Here is a 12,086-nt window from a genome sequence, read left to right on the forward strand (position 1 = left end):
ATGCTATTGTAAATGCTCATGACCGTGAAACACAAAGAAAAGCATTAAGGTCAACACGTGTTTTGTGCAAACTGTGTGTGTTTTGTGTGCATGAAATTTGCATCCCCGCGCGTGTATTTGTGTATGAAACGATACACAAAAGAATCTTAAGTGCCGTGGGCAAAGTGATACAGGAGAGAGTGCATTGCGTGGGGTCTGTCATCCCCGAGATGAAATACGAACGTCCCGCGTGTCTGTGCGAGAGACAGCGGCGTAACGAATAAGCAGACTTCAGTGCAGAGAAGAAAGCGAGAAAGCAGAGCGTGTGCCCTGTCTGTCATCAGTGAGATCATATGTGAAAAGTCAGTGTGCATCATCATTTCCTGCAGCAGAGTCAGAGCAGACAAACCCAACCCTCTGCCAGCCCTGTACACTCAACAATCCTCGCGTCTGCGCGATCTGCTGAGTCGGTCGTACACATGCCTTTTGTCAGAATAATCAACGTGACACGAGCCGGGGAGCAGAGATTCAAACTGAGATCATTATTTACATGAAAAAAAGTACTTTGCCTCTCATGACCCCCCAGGGAAGAGTTGAGAGTGCAGGAAAACATTTTGGAGTGCTCAAAAAGCAACTCTTCTGACAGCTGGGCTAAAAACGAAAGAAACATTGAAATTAGTTTTTACAAAGAGTATTTGTTACTGGGTCAAGCTGCTTCTGCAGTAGTCTTTGATAAATTAGGTCATCACTTTTTGCTTCGAGCTTTCTTCCTGCAATGAGTCATGTTTGTTGGAGACTCTTAGGCCAAATGTTTGCCTCCTGTCTTCAGTTAATATAGCTGCTGCTGTCATGTACATCTCAAAACCTGTCTGATTATTTATTATTTTTGTCATATACATAGTTTTCCGTGCCCCCTCTAGTGGATGCATTGTTTAACATCCATGCCAACGTAAAGGACCCATGGTAGTACATGGGTAGTGACAGTTACATTTGTTGTTGTTTGAAATGGACATATTTTGTAAAGGGAGCATAAATCCCAAAGGGATGTATTGAATAAAGCAATGGTTATTATTTTTGCTAATGAATTCTTAGTAAGAGGAATATTTTGTTGTTTCTGTTTATCAAAGGTTAGACAGTCTGGCTTTACAGTGAATGCCACAGAGAGAATGTCAGCAGGCCTTTTAACACTTGCCTCCAATTAGTTCAAATGTGTTCAGTTACTGTGTGTGTGTGTGTGTGTGTGTGTGTGTGTGTGTGTGTGTGTGTATATAAAGAGCATTACTTTTTCCAAAGGCCTCTGTCTGCCATCTTGTCTACTATGGAAAAACCAATACTGTTCATCTGTTTTTGCCCAGGCAATCTATGTAGTGTTCCACTTTGTCCTGTAGCTCAATTAGGGAACATTTTGCATTACATTTTGTATTTGAATACAGTGTGTGCCAGCTTAAATTCACAGTCTCAATATCTTAGACAAATAAAACGCAGAGATTCCTGCCACTCTTGTCACGGAGGGAGGTGATTCATGATGTGCAGCACTGACGTGTGGACCTTCAAATGTCAACCTGTGAGCTTTCTTTAAACCGTGTTATGACCAAAAACACATGACAAAAACAATTTGTATATAGCTTTCAGGTGACGTGTTATACAACTGTCTTCGAACTTAACCTTCCAAACAATATATCAGACAATAAGGATTTGGATAACGTTTTTTTGCCATCTGTTTTTATTTTATTTTTTTATCGCAAACAGCCAGTAGACATTTTTCTCCTCTGGGAAGAAGCAGGTGTAATGTGCATAAATATGGAACTCATTAGCATCAATAGGTGTCATCATCAACACTGATTTCTCTGCCAAATCCCCTGTCTTTTGCTATACTGTCACTTCATATTACAAAGTGGACTCACTTGTGTCCCACGCCTACATTTACTTACTCCGATTGTTCATTCAATCACATTTTCTGCTGATTTTTCTTTACAAGTGCTTGGAAAACATGCGGTAGTTTTAATCCCAAAGCAGATCGGTGGTTCTCAGGGAGATTTAAAATTTCCCAGCTTTCAACAACTAAATAAGACGTAAACCTTTCGAGGGCAGCAACAGGTGGAAGCTCCGAGAAAAAGAGAGAAAAGGGGGGATGAAGAAAACACGGGAGTGTGTGTGGAGTGATTATTTGGAAATAAGAGACTGAGAGAAAATCAAAGAAAGCATAGGAGAGTGTTGGGCAATAACAAAATAAACTTTTTTGTCCACCAGCCAAATGGCTAGTGAATGTTAAACATTTTACCAGCTACTCAATAGATTGCCATTGCTGGTGAGTGAAGCAAATCTACCAGCCACTTGCATATTTTACCAATATTTGGCTATTAGATGGTGCTCATTTAGAAATTCAGTAATATTAGTTTGATAGAGGGTTAATATCAGTTTGGTCTCTCTGCATTAATAGACTGACGTGGCCGATATGTTAGCTTGGCTCAGGGGCTGTGGGGAGGAGGCTTGGCTTGCCTCTACCAAAAGGGGAGAAATGCACTTCCTGGTAACTTCAAAGGTGTAATTATATGTTGTGTGTTCTTTTTTTAAGATTATTTTTTGGGCATTTCCACCTTTTTAATGGACAGGATAGCTAGGTGAGAAAGGGGGAAGACATGCAGGAAATCGTCACAGGTTGGACTTGAACCCCCAACCTCTGCGTCGAGGCATAAACCTCCTATGTATATATGTGCGCCTGCTTTTTATTTTTATTTCAACCCAGCGTTAACAAGCAGCTCATTTCAAGACTTCAATTAGCTTCCAAGAGCAACTGATATGTGTCCAATTCATATTTATGGTTTGATAACTGCAAGGCCATGCAGTTCTGTAGTTTCTGAGGGTTACAGACCAGCCACTCAGGTTACGCTGTGAACTGAATTGCTTTAATGTTAGTTCCAGCTCGTGAATCTGCTGCTCCTTTCAAGTGACTATGATCAATGAAACACTCTAGATTTAAGCGTCCACCACATGCAGTATGTCGTATCATGTCATAAGCAGTGTGTGAAATTCTACATAGCAAGAGATGGACTCCACCCCTCTCCCTCCTCTGACACACACAAACCCATGCACACTCACATATTCACATGCTGGCCTGCCAAAACGCATACTAATCCATACACATGAGGACACACATGCGCAGTCAGTTGCTCTTTTGCACAAACCAAATTGAACAAACGGTACAAAATATGATGACACCTTTACTTTTAACCCTAAAGAGAGACGTGTACCTGGTCAAGGTCTGCGTTATATACAGGCTGCTGTATCTGCATGTACATAGAATGTATAGAAAATGGCACATACTGCCTGTATGGGTGCAGCAGCCTGCCTACATTAACATACTAATTAAACCTTTTATGCGTGTGTGTGTGTGTCTGTAGTGCGCCAGTGTTGCACGTGCAACAAGCATATGTTCTATTTACAGATATCTCTTGTCCTTCCCCCTCAGCCCTACCTAAATAAGACTAACCAGCATGGGCCAACAATGTGTAGCAGACGTTTAAAACGCTCTGCACATTGTTCTGCGTTGAATCTGACTAAAATCATGGGTGTAGATAGTAAACATTTTGATCTTAAATAGATGCCCGTACAACAGCCAGCAGCGCTGAAAAACTGTGTCGATAAAACCAAACTAACCCAAAATGAAAGGGGCTCCGGCAGTTGTCCACAGCTGCTACAAAAATTATTTTGGCAGAAAAGAAACTAATTGACTTAATTGGTGTAAGATTTTGAGTAAGCTGCACAATAGAGGATTGGCAGCTTCCTGCTTCTGGAAGCTCTGGGTGATTCGCAGATTTTTATCTCATCGCGGAGGGTCAGAAAGTGTAGTACAACTAAATAACAAAGTTTGTCTCCATAGCAACAGATAAAAACCCTGGCTTGCCACTTTTTATGTCTTCCTCTCCCTATTAGGGGGTCATGTGGTTGTGAAAAGCTTTTGGCTTGTATGAGGTTTCACCAACTCCTGCCTACAGCATTCAGGCTATTTATAAAAAGACAACTTCAAACAATCGGCTCTAATGGCAGAATTTGATCCATTCGGTCCGATACATTTTGGAAAGTCTAGAAGAGCCACACAATTAAATCATTTGTTCCCCATTCAATTAGCGGAGTGGTAAACCGGAAGTAGCCGGCTTGCCAGCGGAGGTCTCTAGTGTGCTGCTCTTTGGGCCGTATACATTGTGGAAGCAGTGCTGATCATCCGGGTATTTTTGGCTCCATGGAGGCTTTTTGCGCCACTAAGCAACTCTCATTGGAATGAATGAGGCTCCACTTTGAACGCTGTATCCAGTTCCTATAATACATCCATGGTACCAAGACTACATTTAAAACTTTCTGCTGAAGATGATTTGGCTTTTTATAATAGAATAAATTAAAGAAATAATATCTTAAAGGTCCAATGTGTGGGAATTTCTCCCATCTAGCGTTGAGGTCATATATCGCAATCGACTCTGTCGCGCCACGCAGTTCAAAGTACGTATTACAGCTACGATAGCCTTCACGCTTCAAAAAGCCGGTCTGTCGTTCTTTCCAATAGATTTTTATTTTTCTGGGCAAAGAAGAAGACTCCTGTTTCTGAAATTTGGATTTTGAATATGTGCGGCCCTCCATGTTTCCTTCTTCAAACTTACCGGGGCCGGGAAGCTACGATACCCACTAGCAACATTAGCAGCACCTGTGAGTTTATCATGGGACAGCGAAAAACGCGAAAGGCGGAGCAGTATGTCCTGTATGTCCCTTACCGGCTAACGTATTTCAAGATGGCGCATGAATATGGAGCGTCTACCCCAGTTCATGCAAATGCAAATGTAAAATTTCAAGCCAATAGGAATACTTGGAATTGATGGTGGTGGTAAATATTCATGAAAAAGGACAAGTTTGTGAACGGGCAACACAGATTTTGATAATGAACAACTAAACACGTTACACACTGGACCTTTTAAAGAAAATAAAAAAACATTCCAAAAACAAATTAGTATAAGTTTTCCATTGGGACCTCACAAATCTGTTGGATATGTATGGAAGTATTTAAATGATGTATGGTTTTTGTACAATACACTGTAAAATGTTTCACTGTAAATTCACAGCAAATTGCTGGCTACTAGTTGCATTACTTTCACAGTAATTTCACAGTAATTTATCGGTACTATTTTACAGTAAATTACAATAAATCAACAGCTATATACTGTAACTTCACAGCAGTCGGGCACACCTATTTACTGTAATAAAGCGGCATTTAGCTGTGAAATTACATTATGTTGCTGTATATAATCACAATAATATCCTGTATATTATCATTTTTACTGTAAAAGTAATGCAACTCAGTAGCCAGCAATTTGCTGTGAATTACATTATTTTAAGGTATCTTGCTGTATATTATCACAATAATATCCTGTATATTTTGAATTTTTACTGTAAAAGTAATGCAACTCAGTAGCCAGCAATTTGCTGTGTATTTACAGTGAACACTGTAAATTTGATGTGATTTTACCAGACCTATATACCAACATGTTAAAAATAAAAACAACAAAGCAAGTTTAACTTTTTAATGAATAAAACTACAAAACATTTATACATTTAAAGATTATCTTCAACAACAACAATACTACAACCATCTTGCTGTCTATGTGGGTCCAAGTACAGAAAAAGACATTGGCCAATGTGATAATGACATATTTCACCTCACAGGAATGCATTGGTACATTTAAACATTATCATAACCCTTGTGTTGTCTGTCAACCTTAAAGGAAAAAAAAGGCTTTTTCCCCCCACAGTTTTTGCTTTTTCCAGCATTTTAAATTGTTACATTTTTTTTCAACACAATTTCAGCGCTTATTTCTCGTCCCATATTTTCTGATATAAAAATAAATTGAAAATGGGTCAATTTGACCCGAAGTCAATAAACAACAATACTACAACCATCTTCCAATCAACAGAAACACAAATAAAAGCTCAGATAGAGTGTGTGTGTGTGTGTGTGTGTGTGTGTGTGTGTGAGAGAGAAAGTGTCTCATACACTATTTTGACAAAACTGTTGGGACACCAGACCATTACACGAACAAGGACTTTAATAACATTGATTAAACTAGTGCAGTGCTGAAAATGTGTTTGGAACGGGCTGTTTGCTTGGCTTGTGGTATTGCTGATTGTAGAATTCTTCAAAACCAAATTGTTCCAGAGAGAGAGAGAGAGAGAGAGAGAGAGAGAGAGAGATACACAGAGAAAGAGATACACAGAGAAAGAGATACACAGAGAAAGAGAGAGAGATACACAGAGATATATATACATAGAGAGAGAGAGATACACAGAGAAAGAGAGAGAGATACACAGAGAAAGAGATACACAGAGAAAGAGAGAGAGATACACAGAGAAAGAGAGAGACACACACAGAGAAATATATACATAGAGAGAGAGAGATACACAGAGAAATATATACATAGAGAGAGAGATACACAGAGAAATATATACATAGAGAGAGATACACAGAGATATATACATAGAGAGAGAGATACACAGAGATATATACATAGAGAGAGAGAGAAAGAGAGATATATATACATAGAGAGAGAGAGAGATATAGAGAGATATATATACATAGAGAGAGAGAGATATAGAGCTTGCCATCAGTAATGTAATGCATGTCTTTAGAATGCAATGCCCCTGAATGTTAAAGTTCCTGTTGGTGTAATGGCCAGGTGTCCCTATACTTTAATCCTTTATATCTACATCGACATCCATTCAAAGTCCACAAGTTTTCTCATGAGTGTGCTCACATGTGGGTTGATGCCTCCCAGCTGTTTTTTTCTTCGATTTGGAGCCCACCTCAGGGTTAATACCCAAGAAGCACCTGTAAACAATATGACAAGACAACAACTTTCAGTATTGCATGTTATATTGCTCATTATATTTTACAGTTAGAAGGAATGCTCCAGAGTAAAAACAACCGTGGGTCTATTTATGGCTGATAATGGGTTAAAACTTTCATTTGGGAGAAAAATTACGTTAATCAAGTTTTGTGAAAGACCATTATATACATTAGCAAAAAAAAATACTTTATAGCGTGTTGCAGTGGGAATACGTCCATGTCAAAATAAATTGCTATTTATTATTTAAATTATTGCTATATTAATTTGAGTCAATGGAATGCTAACGGGGAGGTGATCGTTTTGTAGCATCAAAATGGCGCCATAGGAGGTTCGAGTTCTGAGGCTAAGCTTACCCCCTTGGGGTGCGCGCATCCAGACCCTTACCGTGTTGTTGTAGGCGTGTGTATATAAGTGTGTGTGTGTGTGTAATGTACATTTGAGTTTTTCAATACCTTTGAATAAACTCCAGAGTACATGAGCCGTCCTCAGGATACTGCAGATTAAAGTTGTAATAGCTTGCAAAAACGGCTGCTATCCCATTGATGAAGCTGTCGTCTGGCCCCATCACCACTTGGCCTTCAGTGGATAGCATCCAAGTCTTTGGCTTCATCAGGTCACCTAAAATGAACAGATATAGAAGTGGAATGTTGAATGAACAAGAGAAGAATGTTTCTGATTTTGAGATCTAGCAACACTGCCTTTAAACTGTGAACCCACTTGTTACTGATATATTATCTAACAAGATCTACTGATTTAGTCTCTCAAACAGCTCAAGCTACAGAACATGCTTTGCTACCCGACCCCTTGAATGCGGGATAATTCTGAAAATCTCTAAAGCCATTTACAACTACTACAGTAATTAAAAAAAAAAAACTACTAAAGGAAAATTTCAGAAAATTTGAATAAAGTCCAGATATAAATAGTACCTTGGATAATCAAGCAGGGGGTGCTCGGTAGCATCACTGTTCTCTGCACATCAGCGGCTGTGGCACACGGCTGTAAAATAAACCTTAACTGTAACATATTTATGATGAAGGCTCAGCTGTCAACAATCGATTACTCTGAATTCCTTCTCCATCCCTAACATCCTGATAGACATTATCAGCACTGGGTTGCAAACGTGTCAAAGCGTACTGCTCTTGAAAAGACTCACTTTTGAAAAGTGCAGCCAATGTTTCCCTTATAGGTACATACTGGGCAAAGCACTCTGTCGTTTTCATCATTTCCCAAAAATAAAGGCACAGGATCAACGTAGTTGAAACCCGTTTAAAAGCCTCCTTCCTCTTTACATCTGTGCTCAGAGCGCCCCTGTTATAAAGCCTGAGTAGATCCCCTTTGTATAGTTCTTCAATTATGTTGCTTATTGTGGCCTCAGGAATTCCATGTACCTTTAATTTTTACTCAGAATGTTAAGTGAATGTAAGAGACCAATTTCATGGGCATTTTGGAAGTCGTCAATTATTGTTTGAATGGTACTCGCTGGTAACAATAGCTTAGCTTGTAATTTCAAGTAAAGAAGTGTAAGGTTGTGTAAAAAGAGGGCATCATCCACAGCAAATGGCACTTCTAGCTCATGTTGTTCCTCTGAAATGTCTGAACATGACTGACCAGGCTCAGGCTGACCCAAAGGCTCTGTGGGAACAGACTTTTCTAGTACCGAATCATCTAGATCCTCTACACCTCCACTTGTATGCTTCCTGGAAACATGTGAGGCAAAACTGGAAGCAATTGTAAAGCTGCAGTTGCAGCCTCTAAATGGGCATTTGATTTCCAACCCTTCTTGTAAATGTGCCTTCAAATGCTTTACAAGGGAAGTTATAGTGCCACACTTGAATGCACAGGGCTGAGACACACACTTTAAGAGTGTGCCAGTTGGCTTGAAATGCCACTGGGAAGATCCTGTAGCTTTGTGGTCTCTATATATATGAGTTTTTAAAACAATCACTTTGCTGTACATACAAGTACAGTCAGGAACACCACACTGATACTGATAATTGGGAGTGTTACTGTGCAGCTTTGTGTGGTGAATAAACTGACTAACCGTCTCAGACACATGCTCACACAAACTAAATTTACAGTGAAACATTGTTCACAAAATGGCGGGGGAAAGGATTTAAATGAACTGGCTAGCAGGAGTATGAAACATGCTGAGCGAAAAAAAAAAAAAAAAAAAAAAAAAAAAAAAAAAAAAAAAAAAAAAAAAAATAATGGCAGAAAAAAACGGAGGATTTTGGTAGATAAGTAGATAATGTCTGATAAAACGAGAAAAAGGTACTGGTATCCGAAGTAAAATTATATTAACGTTACAGGTACACTGAACGGACAATGGGCAACCTGCTATTTCACCACAATGAGGGAGTCTGAGAACGGTGGAGGTCTGCTAACTAGCTAACGTTGTAGCTAGCTAGCTAACGTTATAGCTAGCTAGCTAGCTAGTAAGCTAGCTATATATATAGCCCTCCGTTGCTCAAGTCCAGGGGGACTGTTAGTATGTCGTTCTGGATAAAAGTGTCAGCTTAATAAATAAATATATGACTGAGCCTGAAAATGTGGTGACAGAGTCTGATAGCTAGCTAGCTAACCAGCATGAAAGTCAGTCCACTAACGTTAAAAGTTAAACCAAAAAGCAAAGAATTCTTCAGAATACCTATTAAAAGCACCGTGAATTACAATCTACCATATAACTCTATTGCCTTCTTTTACTTATTGACTTTTTGCCTTCAACTTGACGTACCTCGTATCTGGTCGTGTATCTCTCCTGATCGTCTGTGACGTCTGTGACAAAATCCAGAATCCAGTGAGTTTGGCTTCTGACGAAATCGCCCCACAATGCAGTGCGTTTCAAGTGCAATTCAAATTTCACAATAAGATGCTGTACTGTGATAGAGAACATACAGTCTTACATTTATTTCACAGTAAAAGTCTGAATACAATATTTTATTGTGAAATAATACTGTTAAATATTGTGAAATCACTGTAATAATTAACAGTGTATGTTTTAGTCCTGTGATAGATTATCCCAGCTCACATCAGGCTGGAATTGATACGCTGCAGTAGATGAGCAGGTTTAGATGGATTTTCAACTCTTCTGTTATGAAAAATGAATGGAGTGAAATTCATTATGTGCATATGATACTGTCCATAGTGCAAATAGAGGCAAATAGAAACCTCAATCAGTCATTTTGGCTTCTTTTTTTTGTCATTTTGCATGGGAATGTGATTCTCACTGACACACATAGTGCCACTGTACTGGTCTCACTTACACCAGCACATATAGGTTTTCTACTGCAGATAGTAGCACTGGTAGTTTATTGTATGTTACCCTGAATGTACCTGTGTGTGTGTGTGTGTGTGTGTGTGTGTGTGTGTGTGTGTGTGTGTGTGTGTGTGTGTGCGTGCACGCTCCCTTTCAGTACTCACCACTCCTGCTGCGCAGCATCCTGGCTGAAACGCCGTTAGCTCTCCCTCCGCTGGGCGAACTGGCCGCGGCGTTTTCCACCGAGCTCACCTCACCTCCCTTCATCAGGTCTGTCAGCGTCCTGGAGACCAACACACACACATACACACTCACGGTTGAATCAAGGTTACACTTTTGAATGAAATAAAAACGAGCCCGGATTACTTTATCTGACCTCGTGCACATGAATCAGGAAGACAGGGGCCACAATAAACATTATTCATGTCATCCTTCAACTTGAAAAATAATAATAAAAAGGGATGAGATTATTTGCTCACATTGGAGTAGTTGCACAGCTTAATTCTAAAACTGCATCAGTCTTTCAGTGAATGAGATAACAAACATCATCTGTGGATCAGATGTGTATAGTTGGTCCCTTGAGAGGACTTTCCTGAACAGCTGGAACCCCCCCTGTCCTTCCCCAGAACGCACACACACACACACACACACACACACACACACACACACACACACACACACACACACACACAAGCACTTAAATTTACAGTATGTCCTCTCATCCCAGGGTTAGGGTGTTTTCCCTGTGAGTAGAGCTTGTGTGTGTGTGTGTGTGTGTGTGTGTGTGTGTGTGTGTGTGTGTGTGTGTGTGTGTGTGTGTGTGTGTGTGTGTGTGTGTGTGTGTGTGTGTGTGTGTGTTTTTAATGATTCCTACCGGACTGTGTTTGTGTGAAAAGAGGTGGTGATGTGTATGTGCATCTGTGGAGTGTGTAGTGGGGTTTGGACTAACAGAGATTGAAAGAAATCATCACAAGTCCATACAGTCAAATCAATACCCAGAGAATTTCTAAAGCCATTTTGATATTATTATTATTTTTTGCCATTTGCTGTACGGTATTGGGCAGTCCATACACTTACATCAAGGGATTGACTACTGTTTGGATTTTTCTTTTTCTTTTTTTTATTTCATGTTTCTTTGAATATGGACAGAAGCTTAGATATAGACATGTGTGCAACAAATCTCCAATGTACAGCATCACAGCATTTATAGCTATTGCTAATTTCCAATGCCCGTCCCTAGAAGGGCTTTTAAACATATGTCATAAAAACAAACATTAAACATTGCCACAATTAAAATAGGTAAAGCACATAAACAGACACCTACATATGTACCCAGTATTTTGTCTTTTATTTTGTATTTTGCTGGACATAAATAAAATAAGTAAATCATTTGTAACATAATACTTTAAGAGCTTGTATTTGTGTATTTAAAAAAATACTTAAAATACAATATTTTATATGTCATTTTATTTTCAAATATCCCCAGTACTACAGTTGTCGGGTCCAGTGATATGCTCATTGTGAACTACCATCACTTATTTTGGTTGTTGTTGGTATAGAGAGAGAGCGCATTGCGTCATACTAGGAAAGCCACGCCCACCCGAGGGGAAAACAACTCTCCGCCATCCATTGACTTGCATTATGTGAAGGTGCCTCATCATCAATTACGTCTGCTAGCAAACAACAGAAAAAATGCCTAAAAGCGTTACTTTGGTGTCTTTTGCACTCGTTCGGAAATCGGTTGCTCGTAAAGCTGGAGATCTCAGAAATGTACTTACTCTATTGCGTTGGGTTGTGACGCTCAAAATAACGTATTCACTGACATACAGACGTGTCTTTCACCATATAAGTCTATGGGCCAGAGGGCATCACGTGACAGGCCGGTAGTTGCCATTCCACTGTTTTGGCCCCTAAGTTCCCCCAGTTGCATTTCAATTAGCTGTTCACACTGTCAATCAATAATC

The 12,086-nt window shown here is 39.6% G+C and overlaps 1 protein-coding gene across 1 annotated transcript; it reads right to left on the minus strand.

Moving 5' to 3' along the window:
* Window positions 1-6,591: 6,591 nt before the first annotated feature.
* Window positions 6,592-10,509, minus strand: LOC114548597 (uncharacterized). Its single transcript, XM_028568585.1, has 6 exons — window positions 10,499-10,509; window positions 10,287-10,405; window positions 9,601-9,743; window positions 7,793-7,862; window positions 7,319-7,484; window positions 6,592-6,847 (listed from the first exon to the last, which is right to left on the minus strand). The coding sequence occupies exons 1-6, from the start codon at window positions 10,507-10,509 to the stop codon at window positions 6,739-6,741; spliced, it is 618 nt and encodes a 205-aa protein (XP_028424386.1). The 3' UTR covers window positions 6,592-6,738.
* Between the last annotated feature and the right edge of the window lie 1,577 nt (window positions 10,510-12,086).

Source organism: Perca flavescens, chromosome 21, assembly GCF_004354835.1.
Source record: "Perca flavescens isolate YP-PL-M2 chromosome 21, PFLA_1.0, whole genome shotgun sequence".
Lineage (NCBI taxonomy): Eukaryota > Metazoa > Chordata > Actinopteri > Perciformes > Percidae > Perca > Perca flavescens.